The 20040-nt window shown below is 40.2% G+C and overlaps 1 protein-coding gene across 5 annotated transcripts in view; it reads left to right on the top strand.

Annotated features, from left to right (window-relative positions):
- HPS3 (HPS3 biogenesis of lysosomal organelles complex 2 subunit 1) overlaps nucleotides 1-20040 on the top strand; it is a 33350-nt gene continuing 13310 nt past the window's right edge. Inside the window, exons 1-17 of one of the 5 annotated variants that reach the window (XM_048955467.1) lie at nucleotides 2-338; nucleotides 1055-1549; nucleotides 2866-3052; nucleotides 5021-5106; nucleotides 6508-6697; nucleotides 6921-7002; nucleotides 8682-8836; nucleotides 10159-10267; nucleotides 10458-10639; nucleotides 10962-11139; nucleotides 11845-12075; nucleotides 13750-13935; nucleotides 14874-15062; nucleotides 15924-16031; nucleotides 16381-16587; nucleotides 17159-17249; nucleotides 18414-18552. In XM_048955467.1, coding sequence (XP_048811424.1) covers nucleotides 116-338; nucleotides 1055-1549; nucleotides 2866-3052; nucleotides 5021-5106; nucleotides 6508-6697; nucleotides 6921-7002; nucleotides 8682-8836; nucleotides 10159-10267; nucleotides 10458-10639; nucleotides 10962-11139; nucleotides 11845-12075; nucleotides 13750-13935; nucleotides 14874-15062; nucleotides 15924-16031; nucleotides 16381-16587; nucleotides 17159-17249; nucleotides 18414-18541 — 3027 coding nt within the window. In that variant the 5' untranslated portion in view covers nucleotides 2-115 and the 3' untranslated portion in view covers nucleotides 18542-18552. Of the gene's footprint in view, nucleotides 339-1054; nucleotides 1550-2865; nucleotides 3053-5020; nucleotides 5107-6507; nucleotides 6698-6920; nucleotides 7003-8681; nucleotides 8837-10158; nucleotides 10268-10457; nucleotides 10640-10961; nucleotides 11140-11844; nucleotides 12076-13749; nucleotides 13936-14873; nucleotides 15063-15923; nucleotides 16032-16380; nucleotides 16588-17158; nucleotides 17250-18413; nucleotides 19843-20040 lie in introns of those variants that run through there. The other 4 variants (XM_048955466.1, XM_048955469.1, XR_007378952.1 and 1 more) reach the window with 4 other exon arrangements.

A 20040-nucleotide genomic window follows, 5' to 3' on the forward strand; every position in this document is an offset into this window, starting at 1 on the left:
CTGCGCCCCGCCCCCGAGGAGCGCCGCGCGCTGCGGAAGGGCGCGCGGAGGCGGAAGGTGGCGAGGTGGAGCGCCGCCGCAGGAAACCTCCGAGCGGTGCCGGTGTTCGGCGGCCATGGTGCGGCTTTACAACTTGCACCCGTTCGGGTCGCAGAGAGTAGTGCCCTGCAAGCAGGAGCCGGCGCAGTTCTGCTGCGGCCGCGACGTGCTGTTCGTGGCCAGCGCGGCGGCCAGCTGCGGGGTGGAGGTGTTCGCCGTACGCCGCGAGGGCCGCTGCGAGCCCTTGGGCTCCTTCGCCACCCTGGGCCCCGTGCTGCGCATGGCGCACAGCCGTGCAGGTCAGTGCCGGGCGCGCGGGGCCGAAGTTCCTCAGGGCGGGGGCGGGTGGCCTCTGCGAGCGCGGAGCCCGGAGCTGCTGCCCGGCCGGGGCGTCTCCTCTGAGAAGAGCGCTGCTCTTACAGTGGGCCCACGTCGAAGTAGCGTCGGAGCTCTGGAGCCGTGTGTTTTCCTTTAACAGTACGTGAAGTGCGTTTACCTAGCGAATTAATTTGCGCTCGAGATCTCTCATTAAAGAAAACCCGGTAAAGGCTGTACTCTGGAACGCTATGTGAGAGCTGAGAATTTAAGATACTTTTTGTAATGTATTTTATTGGGTTCGCCCGTAAGCAGCTCAAACGCTGTCACGTGTTCTTTAACGACACCCAGGAGGGGAGTAAACTCTTCAAAAGGGCTGACAACAGCAGGTCTAGGGGAAATGGTTTTAAGTTGAAGGAGGGAAGATTTAGGTTGGATGTTAGGGGGAAGTTCTTTACTAGGAGAGTGGTTAGGCCCTGGAACGGGCTGCCCAGGGAGGTTGTGGATGCCCCGTCCTTGGACGTGTTTAAGGCCAGGTTGGACGGGGTCCTGGGCAACCTGATCTGAATGTGTATGTTTGGTGGCCCTGCTAGGCAGGGGGGTTGGAACTACATGATCCTTGGGGTCCCTTCCAACCCGGATGATTCTGTGATTCTGTGTGATTCTGTGTGACTTAACAGTCCTTCTGCTTTCCCTTAAGGAGACTATTTGGTGACGATTGAAGAGAAAAGCAAAGCAACTTTCCTAAGAGCTTATGTGAACTGGCGATGCATGTCTGCAGGCAGTTCTCGTGTTTGTGTCCGGATGGTGGGTCACAAGATGGAGGAGTCGTACACCGAAACCTTAAAAGAGCAGATGTCGATAGTGGAAATGGCACTTTCAGATCCTCCGCTGTGTATTTCATGTTGTCCTGTAAATGGAGATCTTCTTGTGGGCTGCAAGAATAAGCTAGTCATGTTCTGTTTGAAATACCTGGTCATAAACCAGAATTTGACAGTATTAGACTTTGAACGCTCCTTAATTTTACACACTGATAACTTCATTCCTGCCGAAGTTGCATTTTGCGCTAGGCACATAGCGATAACAACAGAGTTGGATGTTCTAATCCTGAAACTGGACCTGATCCAGCATAGTGCAGACAGGGGAGAGCAATGCGCATATCAAGTTAGTACAACAGAAAAGCTGGTGGATGGAGGTAAGTACAGATATTGAACTTTTTCAGACTGAGAATCTGCTGATTACTGTCATTCATAAAGAAGGCTCAAACGTGATGTCATTACATACTGCCTGCTTGCAATGTGTGGGAATTAACCTGATTAGCTCCCACCTAAAAATCAGATCAACAGCAGAAAGCTCTTAGAAAATCTTTCATTTATAATTTAAGAAATTTTAAAAGGTTTGTGCTTCTTGAAATGGAAACTACACCTTAAAAAAAAAAAAAAAAGTCAATAAAATTTCAGATGGGAAAGATATCAAATGGAGTTTTCTTCATTGGTGGACAATGGATTTTAGCGCAGACAATTCACACTGGGTTGTTTTCAGTACTTAAAGCCAAATAGAAAAGTTCGAAACATTTTTGGGGGCAATTAGGATTTGTTTTCTGGAACTTAGGTGTGTTGAAGATCACACAACATTGTATCATAGCTACCTTTTTCTTTCTGAAAACCTTTTCAACCAAATGACAACATTTTTTTATTTGTTATTTGGCTGTTTACAGCACAGGTTGCTTTGGATTTGCCTTATACTGAGCAGCTTGCCTTTTAATAGAATCACAAAATGGGTGGGTTGGTAGGGACCTCAGAGTCCGTCCAGTTCCAACCCCTGCTGTGGGCAGGGGCACCTCCCATAGACAAGGTGCCCAAACCCATCCAGCCTGGCCCTGACTGCCCCCAGGGATAGGGCACCTACAGCTGCCCTGGGCAGCAGTGCCAGGCCCTCGCTGCCCTCTGAGTGAAGAATTTCTTTCTTATATCTGATGTAACTCTGCTCTGTCTCGGTTTAAAGCCATTGCACCACGTCACGTCTCTCCACGTGCATGGAAAAAGTCTCTTCATCTTTTTCATAAGCCCTGTTTAGGTATTGGAAGGCCACGATCATTTTTCCCCGGAGCCTTCTCCAGCAACCCCGGCTGTCAGCCTGTCCCTGCAGCAGAGGCACTCAGCCTCTGGGCATCCCTGCGGGCTCCTGTGTCCCCACTCCTACAGGCCTGTGTTCCTGTGCTGGGGCCCAGAGCTGAATGTAGCTCTGTGAAGGACTGGGGGAGCAGAGGGTGAGAACCACCTCCTTTGCCGTGCTGGCTTCATTTCTGAGGCAGCCCAGGGTATGGTTTATGTGAAAAGTCGATTGTTCTTGTTTTCTAGTGTAGCTCATCTCAAAATGTCATAGTTTGTGGAAGCCAATGCTAATTGGTTTCCTGTAGTTGGAGTTTTTAGTCGATATTGTATCAGTGTCAGTGTTTTCTTGTTGCTAAATGGAATTGTTTGAACACTTTGATACATTTCCATTGTTTAGGTATAAAAGATGAAGACCTTGCAGCTCACAGTTTGCAGCTTGAATTAGATGAGTTTGTCATATGTCAGAAGCCAGTGGAACTGCTTGGGGAAGAAAGTAAGCTTTGTAAGATACCCATCACACTTGAGTCCACAGAGTTGTCTACAGAAGACGAAAAGCACTTTCAAGTGCGATATCTCCTTTTCAGGTATTACAAATGCATTTTCCCCTGCAAGGGTTAACTGCTATGTTAATAATTCCATGTAACCAAAATGAGCTCACATCTTGCTGAAAGAAAAATCCTGGTATTTTGGCTTCTGGGATGTTTGTGTGCTGTGTATTTTTTATGTTGTTGCTTTTTTTTTTTTTTTTTTTTTGTCTGCTGAGAAGATAACTGTGATGCAAATGAAGATCCTTACTTGGCCTTGCAAATCCTAAGCTTTATTTAATGTTGTGAAAGTGGCTAGTTAGTACAGTTAAATGCAATTTAACTGGTGATTTTGCAGTATTGGTGATGTTTAATACCAGTTGTCATTGTACATCCTTGTATTCCATGAAGGGCACACATGACAGCTTCGCTTGTGATGTATCAGGAGGGATGGTATTTTCTCAGCATACTGGATGACAAAATCATTTAGATTGGAAGGGACTTGCTGAGTCCCTCTCCTTAACATCTCCTTGCTTGGGCAGGATCAGCTGGACTAGGCTTTCCAGGACTCGATCCAGCTGAGTTCGAGTAGCTCCTTACTGGGCAGCCTTTTCCAGCATTTGGCCACCCACAGTTCTTATACTTTCATGCCAGACTAGCAGAGCAGTTTTACACACCTTATTCTGGAGTAACTTGTGTGCAATTTTCTTAATATTTACAACAAGCCTACTACAAAATGTAACAGTCAGAAATAATCACCAGTCCTGACAGCGATCAAGGCGCTGCCTTCTGCTTGTTTGTTCTGTGGGGTTCAACTCCAGCTGAAGCGATGGTTACTTAAGTACTTTTTACCAAAAAAAAAGTTCTCCCTTTGTGCAGCTGGGAATGGGGAGTTTACTAAGTATCTTCAGCCCTAAAAAACAACACCTTTGGTTTTGTTAGTAATCAAATCCTTTAAACTTTTATCTAAAACTGTTGAAGCATTGGTATTGCAGTCCAGCTGTGAATTCCAAAGCAAAGCAAGGAAAAGGATGAGATGCAATAGGAAAGAAAAGTAGGACTGAGGGCTGCGCCATGTTACATTGTGTTCAGTTGAAGAAGGGATGGGGAAAAAAGAAAAGTTAAATAATGGTTCAGATCCATTTTAGTGTGTGTTCAGCACTGCCATGGCTTTACAATTTTTGTTATCGGTACTCCACGTCATAACATCATGAAAAGCACCGGGAGTTAAGGAGTTAATGCCCTATTTCTGTGGACTGCCAATTTTCCAGGTACCTGATTGTCAGAAGAGAAGAACTGCATACCCCACAGGACTTTGCATTCAGAGGGGGAGATAAAACTCCTTGCAGGTCACGGGACTGGTCTCTTTTTTTTTTTTGCTGCCTGGCGGCGTGTGTGGCTTGCTCCCCAGCCATTTTGCTTTCAATTCAGAATAAGGCCTTTGGTTTTGGACACTCTCTCTGTCTCATTTTATTTGATTTATTAGCCTCGGTTCTAATTATACATTGTATTATATTGTGTTATCTTGCATTCCAATATCAAATGTAGTAAGTTAACCTTCCTCCTCAGATCGTTGCCACTCTTCATTTGTAGGCCCGTCTCCCTACCCTTCCCCCTTTTCCCTTTCTTAAGGTGTGGGTCTCTGGGTCCCCAGCCCCATTAGTCACAGAATTGGGCTGAAACGGCCCGAAACCATTGACACTCCCCTCCTCTTTTCTGGGCCTGTGGGCCTGTCTCCTCCTGTCATGGACACAGATCTAGAGATAACTCCGTGACGTTCATCAGATCCCAGCATTGAATGCATGACTTGTGGAGGAGCAAAGAAAGGATTTTTGGTTGCAAAAACTTGAGGTAGTTGCCTCTAGCTGTACTACGTGTTTCTTGGCCTTGCTAAGATAACTGTATTAGCAATAGGAATGAAGGATAGTTGAGTATAAAAACATCAACTCTGGGTATTACAGCTGTTTACTTGCTTGGAGTAGGTGATAGCTTCTTACTGACTTCCCATGTTGTGTTTTTTCCCTCCAGGCGTTTTACACCAGACCAGTCCCCTTTTGGCTTTTGTGAAGAGACGAAGCTGCACTCTGTTCAGTTCCTCCCTGTTTACCAGACAGGTAAGCGCACATGTGGGGGAGCAGTATGAGTTAAAATACCAGTTAGCAACACTGAAGGAGGAAGTCTATTCAAAGACTACTCTCAGTGGTTCTCAGTGACTAATTTTGTATCACGAAAGACACTTTTTATGTCGCATAAATAAAGTTATCCTCAGTGTTATTGTATGATATTAGGATGCCTCTCAGAGTTAATAGCAGACATCAGAGAAGTAAATCTTAATATTAAGGTACAGGTTATCTTTATTTCAAGCTTTAAAATAGAAGGGAGAGAAAACTAATTTTAGGGTTCACTAAGATGCACTCACTCAAGCCTCAACATAACCATGGAAAAATGCTTTATATCAGATCGTCTTTCCTGCTCGCCCAGTTTCTAGTTTTCTGGTAGCAAAGCCATATTTAAGCTGCAGGTGACTGAAATGAAGAAGCTACTTCACAGAATGGTCAGGGTCAGAAGGGACCTCAAGGATCCCGAATCTCCAACCCCCCTGCCACATGCAGGGCCACCAACCTCCCCATTTCATACCAGACCAGGCTGCCCAGGGCCCCATCCAACCTGGCCTTGAGCACCTCCAGGGATGGATGGGGCATTCGCAGTCTGTCTGGGCAGCTTCTCCAGCACCTCACCACTCTCACAGTAAAGAATTTCCCCCTGACATCCAACCCTACATTTTTCCTCCCTCGACTTCAAACCATTTCCCCTTGTCCTGCAGTTATCTACCCTTTCCAAGAGTTGATACTTGTTATTCAACTCCAGCTAACTTTTCCCTTGTGATTTATAGACTTCAACAAGAAAGTCTGTAGAATCTGAACACAGGCTTTGCCTACCTAAGAATGATCAGGCTGCTCATTCCATTCGTGGACATTTAGTTCTAATGACTCTGCCTGGAATTATAGAATCATAGAATTGCTTGAGTTGGAAGGGACACTTAAAAGTCATTTGGTCCAACTCCCCTGCAGTGAATGGAGATACCCACAGGTCGATCAGGTGCTTACAGCCCCATCCAGCCTTACCTTGCATGTCTGCAGGGACAGGGCACCTCTCTGGCCAGCCTGTGTCAGTACCTCACCAACCTTACTGTAAAAACTTCTTTATATCTCATCTAGATCTCCCCTCTTTTTCCCAGTTTCTTTTTTTCCCAGTTTCCATGTGCTGTTCGATCTATGGAAATTCTTCACTTGTGAGTACATCCATGCTTCTGTTGTAAATTACTTCCGATGAGATAACAAATTGATTGTTACCTGCTGATATGCTGTTGTTCATATTCTTTTCAATAGCTACTAATAAAACTGGTCTGGAACTTGGGCACGTCTGAGAGTGTAGTTTAGGCATCAGGTCACAAAGAAACAGAATGGTTTTGATTTATGAAGTATATGAGATGCCTTTTTTATTGTTATGTCTAGGAAGTTCTATGACAGCAAATGAGGAAACTGAGAAGAGAGAACTACTGAGTCTCTTCTGCTTTTTTTCTTTGCCTCATGTTGGATATCTCTACTCTGTTGGGAAGTTAGTAGAACTGATTTCTACTTACCAGTACTCGGAGAGGTCAGAGCAGGCAGTTCTTACTCCACAGTTCCTGCATGTCATTACAAGGTAACTTTTTTTTTTTTTTTTTTTTTTTTTTTTTTAAATATATTTTCCTCTTTGGCTCATTTATGAGTCCTTCGCAGCCTCTTCGGTTATTCTGGGTGGATTCATGTTTTAGTGCAGAATGCCCTTCTGTCTGCATCACAGAGCTGATTCTGTCTAGGTTTTGTCCTGGATTAATTCAAGTTTTCACTTTTTTTCTTCATCAGTGTTTCTTCTTTCCTTCTAGTGAGAGCCTGCAGTGTTACACAGTGCGGTGCAGTGCAGCAGCAGCTCGCGATGAAGATCCATACATTGATACAACTGTGAAGGTGCATATCTCATATTTTTTCTAAAAGAATGGGGCAGCAATATGGCAGTTGTGTTTCATACCAAAATCCCATTTGTTTCTATTCGCTATGACAAATAACATCCAAAATTAATATTTTACATCAGCCTGTGGCATATTCTAATTTAATGGTCTGCAGGTGTATCGCTGCAATCTATTATTGCTGTTTAAGATTCTAGAGGATTAATAGAATATTTTAAAAACCTGTAAAATCGTGTACACTTAGAACAAAAATCATACTCTCCTGTATAAATCTGAATGGAGGGAGCAGAGATTTTCCATATTGCGGCTGACGATGTTTGCAGAACCGGCCTGTCTTGAAACTTAAACTTTGGTCTTTTCTCTTTTTCTTCTTTTTTATTTTTGTTCCTTTTCTCAGGTGTCTTTGAACTGGCAGTTTTCTTAAGAGGAGTGTAAACATTTGAACATATCTGCCTACCTGATAATGTGTTGGTTTTTGTCTTGGTTCTTTTTTCTTTTTTTTCTTTCTTTTTTTTTTTTTTTTTTTTTTTGAAGAGGAGGGCTTTTAATCATCGAAGTTCTTGATTTTGCCCCTTCCTCAGTTTGCTTTGCTGTAAAAATCTGCTCGATTACAAAAATTGGAACAAATGTTAATAAAAATACCAGAGCAGTTGAGAATGAAGAGTATTTTAAGCTGACCTTTATGGATTTTATTTGAGCATGTAGACAGCAGACATAAAGAAACCACAGAGCAGTTGTATTACAAAAATTTCAAGAGCCAAACATTCTCTGACCTCCATTTTCAAACACATGAAAGAACCTGTCCCTTTCTCAGACTCAGGTCTGCATGTGTTTCCAGAGCTTATGTTCAGTCACAATTCCTTCAGCCTGGCAACAGGCGGCCTCAGGAGGCTGAGAAAATGTGCACATAATGGAAGCCTGCAGCCCTTGTGGTTGTCCACACCACAGCTTGCCTTCCATGGGTCACAGACCCACCCTGGCAAAGGGTCTTCCAGGGGCTGCAGTCCCTTAGGGGCATCCCTGTCCTGGTGTGAATTTCTTCAAAAAGCAGGGTACGTGTAAAACATGATGCTGTCTCTCCTTGCTGCACTGTGCATGTTAATTTGTAAATATTTATCTTAATGCTATAAATTCAAAATATTTCTGGGCAAATGAGGTTGCTTTTTTTTCAGTTTTTAGTCCAGTGTAGAGGATGTGGTAATTTTTGGCTGAAAGGTGCACACTGAATGAATCAGGATGTAATACTGGGCATGAAATGTAACAGTAGGTAAGCAAATATAGTATTTCTATGTGTAATACATTTTTATAACGTAAGCAACTACAATCAGGACTTTTATAACTCTATCAGACAGTCTTACATCTTGGCCAAAATCGAACTACTTGGTATTAACTTTTCCATGTTAGGTGACGCAGCCAAGGTTCAGGTATTTTGAGACACAGTTAAAAATGTGCAACTGCTTCAAAGAGTGAAGCGATTTCTTGTACCCATTGTTACGAGGAGTTGATGTTTGAATATTTTTATTCTTGCTTCAATGAAGCATTCAAAGCTAGGAAGGCCAGTGAATGTTTTTAGTGTTGTATTATTAGACAAAGATTATATCTTTTCACTTTTTTTTTGTTCAATTAAAGACTCGAAGTACATGCTAACCAAAATTACAAAGTGCTCACTTTCTTTTGTAGGCTTGTCCACCAGTCACATTGGATGTCTGCACGTTACGAATGCAGCTTTTTATAGGGCCAAGAGCTATCTGTCATTACAAAAACCATATAGTTCTTCTGACTAAGGCTGATACTGAAGATATTACTGAAAGACGAAAGCCTTCAAGAAGGATGCTGTAAGAATTTGTATCTTCTGGGGAGCTGGGATTTGTAACTTTATGTACAATGCTGAATTTTCAGGTGTTGGAACTGAAGAGAGAGTCCTCTGCAGAAGGACTTTTTGAGCATAATTCCCAAGGTAGTAAACAAAAGCATAAATCAAGCACTGATTTTTGACTTCTGCAGTATTAAATAACATAGAAGAAAAGAAGATGGTATCACAAATGGTTGAAATCAAGATTGTCAGAAACAACTTTCATAAGTAATGTTGAAACAATATTATGAAGAATATCTGCTACTCAGAAGAAATAAATACTTATATTGAGAAACAAAAATATATAGGCATAGTGAATCTATGGTATAACAAACTATGGTGTTGCATAAAATGAGAATAACTTACGTTTGGCTAAAGGATCTTAGAAAGTTGTGAACATCATCATAGTAATGACAAAAGAAGGACCAGACTTCAGTCAGATATACTCTTGTTGTATGGATGTAGCCAGGTACATTTATGACTGTTTCTGTGAGATCTACCTTTCCCATTCTTTGAGGGTTGTTCATTGTTTAGAGGAGTTCAGTTGAGAAATCACATTTGCTAAAGCCCATTAACAGTTGAACAGCTGTAGTTGGTTGTAATTATTAGAACTAGTCTTAAAGCATAGAACAAACCTTATTAAAGAGAAGACAATGTTAAGCTGGTAAAAGAGAACTAGTAATTCAAAATGCTGTAGTTTCTCTCTCTGAAACAATTTCTAAAAGTTTGTAGTTGACATTTGAGAAGGAAGCAAAGGAAACACATTTTGCCTTCTGCAAAGGGTATTTGTTGGACAAGTGCTGCTTGTAGTACCTAGTGTACTTCACCACCAAAAAGGAGAGAGAGATCCTAGATCAACTGCTTACTGTTCTGTTTCTTCACTGTTTCTCCGTGGTCCTTTAATGTCAGGCAGTTGAACACCCAGCCAATGTGCTAGAGTAAAAGTGTTCAGGTGCTTTCTTACATCGTATCTTAGCAGACACTTGTATTTAGATGCAGGGGCAGAAGTGTGGTAAATCTTTGCAAAAAGAGGGAGCATCTTAATTACTTTCAGTTATTCAGCTTGTAAGCTTCTTATGTATTGGTTTCTAACCATTGTATGTATTGGTTTCTAACCATTCTGTATGAAAGTGCCTATTTATCCTTAGCCATTAATTGTGATTTGAATTTATAATTTAACTGCCAAGTGTTTACTAGCCTGCAAACATATCTGTTTATGGATTTGTCATATGATTGATTTATTTTCTTTTGGCTGCATAGTGTTTATTTAAACATTGACAACTCAAATCTTTTCCTTTTCTCTAGTTCCAGAAAGGCTGATAACAACAGATCCAGAACCATTTCTGAGTTGGAGCCTGGCTGGAATTTGTATATTATAAACACTGTTTCAACCATCCAACTTTACAGAGAAATGGTATTGCTACCTCCTGCTTTTGGTTTTGATTGACTGAAAATAAGTACTATTAATCTCTGTGCTGAATATACAGTAATGTATTTCTTGTGAATAGCCCATAATCCTATTTCAAATGGCTGCTGCCCTCTCAAGAATTCTTCCTGTGCATTATTTTTACCAGCACCCTAAGTATATCCTGTGTCTGTTCTAGGTGGATTATAGTAGAACTTATGAAAATGTAAGAACTGAGAGTTGCATCCATCTTCTAAGCGAGGCTCACTTACTAGTCAGAGCAGCAATAATGGACCCTAGTTTCTTTAAATCAGATGACAAAGAAGAACTTCTGAGAGCATTCAGAGAAAGTTGTGCCTTCTTAGGAGACTGCTACAGCAGGTATGTTTTAGATGTCAGATGATATAGATGAGCTCTTGTTTCCAGTAATCTAGCCTAAACATAAAAGTCCATCATTCTTTGCTACTGTACATTGGTATTGTGTGTATATTTCATGCTTCTCTGCAGTTTAATCTGGTCCTCTGTGCCGTATCTATTGTTTTTATTGTCAATCTGGCACAGAATACAATGTCACCTTGAGTAATAGCATGTGCTTGCAGATACTGGTGTGTCTACAACTGTTATGTGTTACTTTAGTTCTTACCAACAGCATCAGAAGTGTCCCTTTACTTACTCTTTGTTACTTCCTGTCTGTTGCTTTCAGGTTTGACACAAAGGATTACCACCTGGCTTTGCCATACTACCGAATGTCAGGTTTGTCTGTGGCTGAAGTTTTGGAGCGGATAGCTTCAGAAAGTGATGAAATACAGACCTATGAAAGAGGATTAATATTTTATTTAACTCACTCTCTTAATGAAGAGTTAAATGAAGAATTAAGCAAGGTAAAAACAAGTGTTTCTGTTTTTTTTTTTTTTAATCTATTGATCTAGTTCTGATTTTAAGAACAATATATGAAATTTTAATTACAATTTCTATTGATATACTGCACTGCTTTCTAAGTTTTACAGTTATTCTTTTTCACATGGTTTTTATTTTCTCATTTTAACAAAATAGCAAGCAACAGCTGCAATGCTATCATGAAACATAAGGATCTGGCTGTCATGATGCATGTTACTAATGTACACAGATACTTCCATGCTAGGAAAGTTCTGTCTCAGATTTCTTTCGTTCCTCTTTTCTGCAACACTGCAAACTGTTTTTTGATCATGGACAGATTGTACTGGCTGGTAAAACTGACTCAGTGTGGTGGATGGTTCTAGCTCTTCAGAGTTTCACTCTTGGCTCATTTAATTTCACTGACAGGGAGGAAAGGCAGGAAAAGCACTGTGATTTCACAGCTAAGCTGTATTTGCTTCTATCTTAGGCCATAAGAGTCTGTGTATTTGGAAATGGCCAGATTGGATGGGGCTTTGGGCAGCCTGGTATAGTATAAAATGGGGAGGTTGGTAGCCCTGCATGTGGAAGGGAGGTTGGAGATTCATGATCCTTGAGGTCCCTTCCAATCCTGTTCCAATCCAATCATTCTGTGATTGTGTGATTCTGTGAAATATTGAAACTATAAAATGGCTTTTTTTTTTTTTTAATAGGAATTGGCAGATAAAGTTCTCCGAATATTCTATCTTGCTGACCCTATGCAGCTGCCTCATGTCATCTGCAGTCCCTGCATGAAGAATGTATGTCCTCTGACAGCTGTGAAGTATCTTTGTAAAGTAGAAGACATTATGCCATCAGTGGTCCTTACGCTTACTAAGGCTTTCATGGCTCTGAAAATGGGAGACCTTACGATGTATGAACGTGAGATGAACTCCCACAAGGAGGTAAGGTATACCAAGAGCATGAATTATTCACTTTTTGTAAATCTCAGGTCGATGGGTTGTCTTGTGGTTGTATTTTACAGTAAAATAACCTTTCAGTTGCTTCTCTTTCTCCTCATTTTCTGTGTAGGTTCCACTTGAACATCTGCATTAACAGTAGGATCCAGGGCTGATATACAGTGGGATGGTGCTGTCTTTGCTAAGCCTTATCAATAAACAACGGATTTGAAGATATTCTTATAAATGAAATACAGTATACTGGAGCTTAGCAGAGTCAATGCTCTTCACCATTATGGCAGGGTTGTATGGTAGCATTTTTCCGCCTCTCCATCTGTAATCAATACATGCAGTATGCCCATGAAAACTTACCTTCTGTATGCAAACAACCCTTATAAAATTGCCTTACACAGTGCATACAAGCCAAAGTTTCTGTATACAGTCTCCCTATACAATTTCTCATCTTCTCTTAAAGCGCTCAATTGTTACTAAGTCTAGATCAGAACCTACTTCAGTGCTATCAAAGTAAGAATTCCATGTTAACGGGGGAAAAAATGTTAGTAAATCAGTCATAGATGTTCATATGTGGATTTAGACTGAAACCAGTTGGTAAATTGCTGCTTCTTAAGGCTGATCAGGAGTGTTGAATAGTCAAAGGTTACAGAGCTTGTGGCATGGGCTTTTTCTGAGAGAGAGCTGATATCCCAGAATTAGGTGTCAAGCTTCAGAAGTAAAAGCTTTGGGTAGCTTTGAGTTAGCAGCTTTTGAAATACCAGGTGGGAACTGTGGAATGCTGTTTCAACAGTGTTGTGTAGGATCTCTCACCTGCTTTCCAACCATTTGCAGCAAGGTGAGGTGAAATTGCCATGTTACAGAGAAGCTGAAAAAATACACATTCACAGAATGGTTGAGTTTGGAAAGGACCTCTGGATATCATCTGGCTCAAACGGTCCAGCTCACCCTCTCTTCCATTGCATGGATGCTATTTAAATGAGAATCAAGTGTTCGGTGTTTTAGTTGTGGAGTTTTGGTTTTAATTTGACCTACTACAAAAACAACTCAACTTTAAAAATCATTTCATTGTTCAGTATTAAAAACAGTGCTTCCAGAAAGATGAAGGAAAGATAATTTCTACAAGTAAAGGTCTAGAAGTCTGAATTTTCTTCATAGGTCTTCTTTATATTTCTTATGTAAATTGTTTAGTTTGTACAGACATCATTTCTCCACTGTTGTTAAAGTGGAAATAGTATGTTGTCACGTTACCTTCAAAAGCACTTTGAGTTGGATATCGTGCAGCTTGTTTTGATCATTGTTTCAAAGGTGTTTAGAAAGGTATTTCACTGACATTCTAGTCAGAGAATTTTCACTACACCTTATTTGTTTACTGGCTAGTAAACGCATAGTAAAATCTATGTCACGTGTACAGTAACTGCAGGTTTCATCAGAATGTTTCTTTCACTGTTCAGATAAATGGCATGGTGTTCTGAAGTCACTGACCCAACACGCAGTTTGGACCTGGATCTTTGGAGAACTGTTTTTTAAATTGTAGAAAATACTTACTTCTCTTGACTTCATTTCATTTGCCTGTATAAGCTTGACTGGCTGAGAAATATTGACTTCACTGAGTTGAACTGTGCATGGATTGAGTTATTTGTCTAAGTTATATCTGATTGTTTATAGACAATGCTGGCCTGTGGCTTCATTGGGCAACCAAAACTCCTGAGAGAGTGTAACAAAGGAATTGTTATTCCAACTGAATTTGCTGTTCACCTGAAGGTGATGCAGCCTGGATTACTGGTGGCTGCCACTGTGGCTTTACATGAGAACAGTAAAATCGAACTGGAAGAAGCAGATATGTTTTTCAAGGTTGGCATATGATAATTTTTTCCTTCTTTTCTTCACATAACTGATTTTATGGGTGAGCAAAATGGGCTTGGTTGCTCCTTCACTCACATTTTAGCACTTCTTTTGAAAGAGGCAGATGAGGATTGCTACATTGTATTGCAGAGAGATGGCTATGAAATCAGAAGTCAGTCTTTTTGGAAAGAAGAATGGAGAAAAGAAAAAAAATTCAATTAGTTGTTAAGTTCTTTGTTTTAATCCTGTCACTTGAATGCATAATTTAATCTCAGAGCTTTTCTGACCTTTTATGGTCACTGAAGTTCACTGTGTTTGTGAGTAGACAAAATATTTTTTCCTTTATTCTGCAGCGTAATGTTGTTTGGATTAAAACCATGTACGCTTAAATATAAGTATGCTGTGGACTAATGTCTGTTACTGTGAAAGACATGACAAAAAGACTAAGTCGTAAAGCTCACATTAGAACAAATACTCTTTTTCAAAGCCAGCTGTAAACCAACTAAAGGTCCTTTTCACCAAGCAACCAGGCCTTAAGCCCAGGAGCATCTCCCTTGTGGTCCTACTGTTGCACTCAGCTGAGATGCACAGCATTTCCTTATCACGGCCTTTGCTTGCATTAAGATTCCTCTTCAGAAGACTAGGCTAGGCTATTGACATATATAAAAGCCTCCAAATTAGCAGTCAATAAATATTTGCTGACTGTCTGCTGACCGTTCTGACAATGGAAGAAATCAAATCTATGTTAAAATAATTCCATGAACTTCTATCTTTTTCTAGCATTGTATTATGTAGCATCGCGCCCTTGAGAAATACCGAGTCAAAAAGGTGCTAAATTCCTGCCTCTATTAAGTGAAAATCTGTTCCTTTTGTTTCTTCTGATTTCTGCTACTAACAGTTGCTACGTTCTGCACTAACTTGTCATTTTCTAATGTTTTTGTTCCTAGATGTTATGTAATAATGGTGAAGACATGGTTCCTCAACTTTTGGTAGATTTCTGGGAAGCTCTTCTTGTAGCATGCTCTCAGGAAGAAGTACTTCAGGAGCTCTTATTGAGGGTTACTTATCAGTATGTTTGGAGGATATCAAAGAAGCAACTCCCTGAGACTAAACCACTGAAAACAACAGAGGATCTGGTAACTCAGAAGTTTTATGACTGTACTGTCCATCTAAAGCTGTCCAATTACTTAGTATTTGGATGGTGGACAATTTGGAGTAGAAATGCTGAGTCATGGCCTGAACCAGTGATGAAGCACCTGGTGGGAGGCAGGGCCAGCCCAGGGGAGCTCAAGTGAATGCAGTGTACCTGGTTGATGGAAGGGGTGGAGCCAGGATCCATCCCTTTCCAGACCTCATTTAAGGGTTGGTAGTGGAGGTGAGGGAATCTTGCAGAGGTCTTCCAAAAGGTAAGAAGCTTTTTGCTCTGTTTCTGTGCCCACAGCTGCTGTATGTGGGCTTGTCTTCATTTGCTGCTGCCAAAGGCTTTGCCATCCTGCTGATATGACTGTGCTTTCCATCACATTATAGCGTTGCAGCCTCTTAAAAGAAACATGCCTGAGAGTAAATAATGTAGTGTCTGCTTACCAGACAGGTTTTGCTGGTTTTGGAGAGTCTTGTTCTTTAAGGATATTTTAAAATACACTCAACAGGAGTGTCACGGTTCTGGATATTTCAGATCAAGGCTGGAATGAAACAGAATTTTCCAGTTTTTTTTTTTTTTTTTTTTTTTAATTTCTGTAACAAAAATTTTGCAAAACCGATAAAATGAGGAAATACCAGGGTGATGAATTGTAAGATACTTTGAATGAAAAATCTGAAATACAGAAATAAATAGAAGTTTCAAGCTGATTTATTTTTTAATTCTATGGATTAGAGGAAATAATAGGTGCTATTTGAGAACAAAATTTTCTGTGCTTGTGGGGAGTGGGATGTTTGATGTGGAACTGTCACTAATAAAAATACTTCTTTGTATTACAACTTCTATATTGCTTTTGTAGATAAACTCCTGTGATCATTTTGGATCCATTTTCCCATGGGTTACTTTCATAATGTCAATGGAATCTCCACTTGATAAAGATTGTCCTGAAGATATTTCAAAGCTACAGGTATGAAATCCCTAAACCTTGCTATTCACAGCTCAAATCTGTTCTGCAGATGTTCATGCACGTGTTAACAACTTTTTCCAGCAGCCTGCCCCCTCAATTTATCCAAGTTGAACTAAAAGACCCCTTAAATCATGAAAGAAAAAAACATTGACGTGACACATCAACAACAGTGATACTTACCTTTGCTATTAACTGTGTACTCAGCTTTCTCAGTTCTTAATAATGTCTATTAGAATAAATATTACTTCATAAGTATTGTAAGTAAGGTTGCTCTAAGTTTATGGTTACCAGTGTTTTGCAAAACTCGTGTTAAATCCAAACAATCTTTTTTGTTGTTGTTGTTGTTTAGTCCATTTTATGTGGTCAGTCAATAGATATAACTGCAGCTCTGCCTATCCTGGAGCCTCTGGCAGAGGCTGGCAATGTTGGCCTCACCGTTCGTGTTCTCTGCAGTACCCGTCTGGGCAAGCACGAGGAGTCCATTGACCAGCTCCTCAGACAGTGTCCTGCTGCTGCTGTGTTATATGCTCAGCATGAGCTGAAAGATGACAGTCGGGTGAGCTATTTGGGTTAAAGTCTTCTGGATTTTGGCTTGTTTATTTTCCCTAGTTAAAATGTTTATTGCAGATGGATCAGACAGCCCAGCCCTACCACTACTGTTCTCAAGACCAAATTTGTGCTTTATTTTTAAATCTGAAGATGGTTTCTGTGGTTGTAACAAGTATGAAAACAGAGTTGGAGGCACAACTAAATCAGAATATAGTGGAATAAAAAAGTTTGTAAATTGTTTATAAATTGTGTTTATAAAAGATATCTATCACTCGTAATATCACTCGTTGCTTTGCATGGAGCTGGTTGGAACAAGAACAAAAAAATACCCCTTGCAAATCCTTTTCTCTGTAGAGGCACCTCTGGGGGGCACTGTTGAGATATTTGTTGAATATGAGAAGACAATATTGAAAACTGGATGTATGTGTGCAAAACTACTGCGTTTCAAAGCATCGTATAAGTCAGCCTACCTGTATCTGCACTCACCTGATTCTTGGTGTATTTTTAGCACTTTCTTTCGCACTCTTAACTGCAGTCGTTGTTAATTTACGGTTTTTCTATGGGTTTTTATGAACTAGGCTGTATTGTGGAACAAGCTGCTCCCAGAACTTTGTGAGAGAACCAGACTTAGCAGAAGTGACTGTCCTGTTCTTATTTCATCACTAAAAGGTAAATCAATTGATCAGAGCTCAACTCCTTTGAGCCTGCCTTTGTATAGCATCCAACATTCTAAGTATTGTTCTAAGGAATACTGATGTGATGTTTGGAAAAAAAGGGAGCTAGTTTTCCATTGTTAAAGCTTATAGAGCTCAGCAGGCTGTCTCATAATCAGAATAGCATTCTGCAACATCCTCAAGAAAATGATGTCATTCAGTTTATACTGAAAACAATTCATTTTGGGCATCATTACTTCTATACTGATCAAGAATAGATGCAATTTAAGGAAGTTGATCATTAAAGTAAGGGATACGGATTGTTGTACTTTCTTTCTAGGATAAGTGACTTTATGGTTCTAAGCAATGGCAGCTAACAGGCTACTGTTGATAACCCAGTGGGCAGTTAAGTGTGTATTCATGGTTAGGTTACAGACTGTAAAAAATACAGTGTGTTACTGACGGTTGGTCATATTAAGCAGAATGAAACATCTGAGTTCATTTGGCAGGGTGGTGGTAGGATTACTGCTTTTTGGTTAGCAGAAATAAAGAAGTGGTGAAACTAACTGTAGTGACTGATGGAGTCCAGTTGCATATTTGTAAGAAGTCAATAACACTGCACCATTGAGGGGCAAGTGCATTGAATTTTGGCAGAATAAGAAGGTAGATTAAGAAAAATATGTGTGTTAAATAAAACAGAAGTGTGTGCTTTGTGAGAGAACAGATTCCCTGGCTGGACTGTGCAGATTATTTTGTTTTCATGTGACAACTGTGCTACAAGCTTTTAAGATCTTATTTAACAGCTTCATCTCAGAAGCTGCTTGAAGAACATCTGATTTCACAAATAATTTGGAATTAGGATACTAATTGAGAAGATAGCAAATGGAGAAGAGCCCTGGCAATGAAGCATGTGAAGTACTAGATTACTATTCTGTAAGCATTAGCGTCATATGTAAGTGTGATGAGTTGGTGTGGTTTTAATCGAGGATGTAATTTCAGTTTACGGCTGAGATTTCCCATAACAGTGTAAGTTCCCAAATAGACATGTCTCAGATTTTATTTCAGTTAAAATATTTAGATCACTTGATGATGAGTTAATAGTGACATTGTTCGTGTTCTTTTTGTTCCTGGAACTAACCGCAGTACACCAAATAAGATTTTTCTCCTCTGCTTTTGGCAGAAATCCTATCGGTAGTTGCAATGGAACTGGAACTATGGGATTTCCTTAGTCTTCTACCAGAAGATGGAACTGCAGCATTTTTCCTGCCACATCTTCTTCACTGTAGCCAAAGGAAACAACTGATGTAGACACAATGAAAGTAAGCCTATGCGTTCACATACCAGGAATGTGCTGGAATAAAAAAAGAACGTGAAGGAGTAGTATGTAAGAAACAGCTCTGTGCATCCGCCTACACATAAATCACCTTCTTTTTGAGTTAAAACCTTATCGCAATAATTGAATGACGGCTGTTATTTGTGGGAGAGCATTGCTTTTGAAGCTAATAGTATTATACTTTGACAAAGGTTGGCAAACTAGAAAAGTTCCTGAACTGAGTAAATGTTGGCCAATTTAAAAATAAGCTATTCAGAGGTGACTCTTAAAGGCCAAAACATCTAAAAAAAAACAAACAAACACAAAAGGAACTGTACAATGCAACCTGACAAACTCTGTTTGCTGAAAGTCAACTGGGTCTTAATTGCGTGCTAACTAGTTAGGTCACTGGCCTAGGGAGGAACTGGAGCTTAGCTGCATCTTTAATTGTATAAGTGCCTAACACTTCAAAGTAGAACTGGACTACTTAAGTTTGAATTCCTTTGAATTCCAGCTGGAAAAACTGGTTAACAGTTCTACCCTCTGACACTTGTTTGAGTAAGTGATCTATTGTAAAACACTTTCATTTAGCAGTTAGTGGGAAAAGGCCATACATTAAAGAGATGGAAATGTTCCTAAGTAGGGTGGATGATACAGACTACTTCTTCCTTTATGTTTTTTTTTTTTTTCTGCTGTGCTCAGCTGGTACTGAGATGTATTTCAAGTATCACTTGAAGTATCTTCAAGTAGATACTTCAAGTATCACTAGGTCACAAATCTGGATGAAAACTGTTTCTTCCAGGTCTGCTGGTGAGTCCCTTGTGTCTATGTGTCTATTGGTACTTGTCTTTCTTTTGGACAGAATACGTCCTGCGTTGTTCCAGCAGGAATTTAGTCATAATAAACTTTGACCTTCTTAGGTATAGTGTTCTTTGGGACTTTATAATCCCATAAACAGCTGAAGGCCTTATTAGAGGACACTGACTCTGTGCAACCAAATTTCACTGAAGCAGTAATACCAAGGGTTAAAGTAAAGGTCAGGTAGAAGAGATCCCCTACATCTGAAATAAATCATAGATGAAACAAAAAAGTAGTTTAATTTCCTTGTAGTATGTTTGCTACAGCCAAAAGTATTTACTTAATTTACTAGTAGGAAGCCCTCTGGTTGTGGTAGATGCTTTCTACTTTTCAAAACAAAAAAAAAAAGCTAAAGATACAGAGAACAAACTTCGTTTATTCTGTAGCAGTAAAGCCTGACTGTTTTGCTTTACCTGACTGTCTGATCCATTACTGCAGTTGTCTGAGGTGAGGGATGAAATAAGGCTAAAGCAAGAGCTGGCTGCTGCTGCAGCAAAGTGAGACCCCTGCAGTGGTATTTAGAATACACAGGGGCAGAGCTCTTAGGTACATTCACTGTATCTTACCTTCACAGGGTCAGGCTTGTGTTCACCTAACTTTTGTCTCAAGACGTGTTTTGCTGTTGTGAAAATAATTT

This window comes from Lagopus muta, chromosome 9, assembly GCF_023343835.1.
Source record: "Lagopus muta isolate bLagMut1 chromosome 9, bLagMut1 primary, whole genome shotgun sequence".
NCBI lineage: Eukaryota > Metazoa > Chordata > Aves > Galliformes > Phasianidae > Lagopus > Lagopus muta.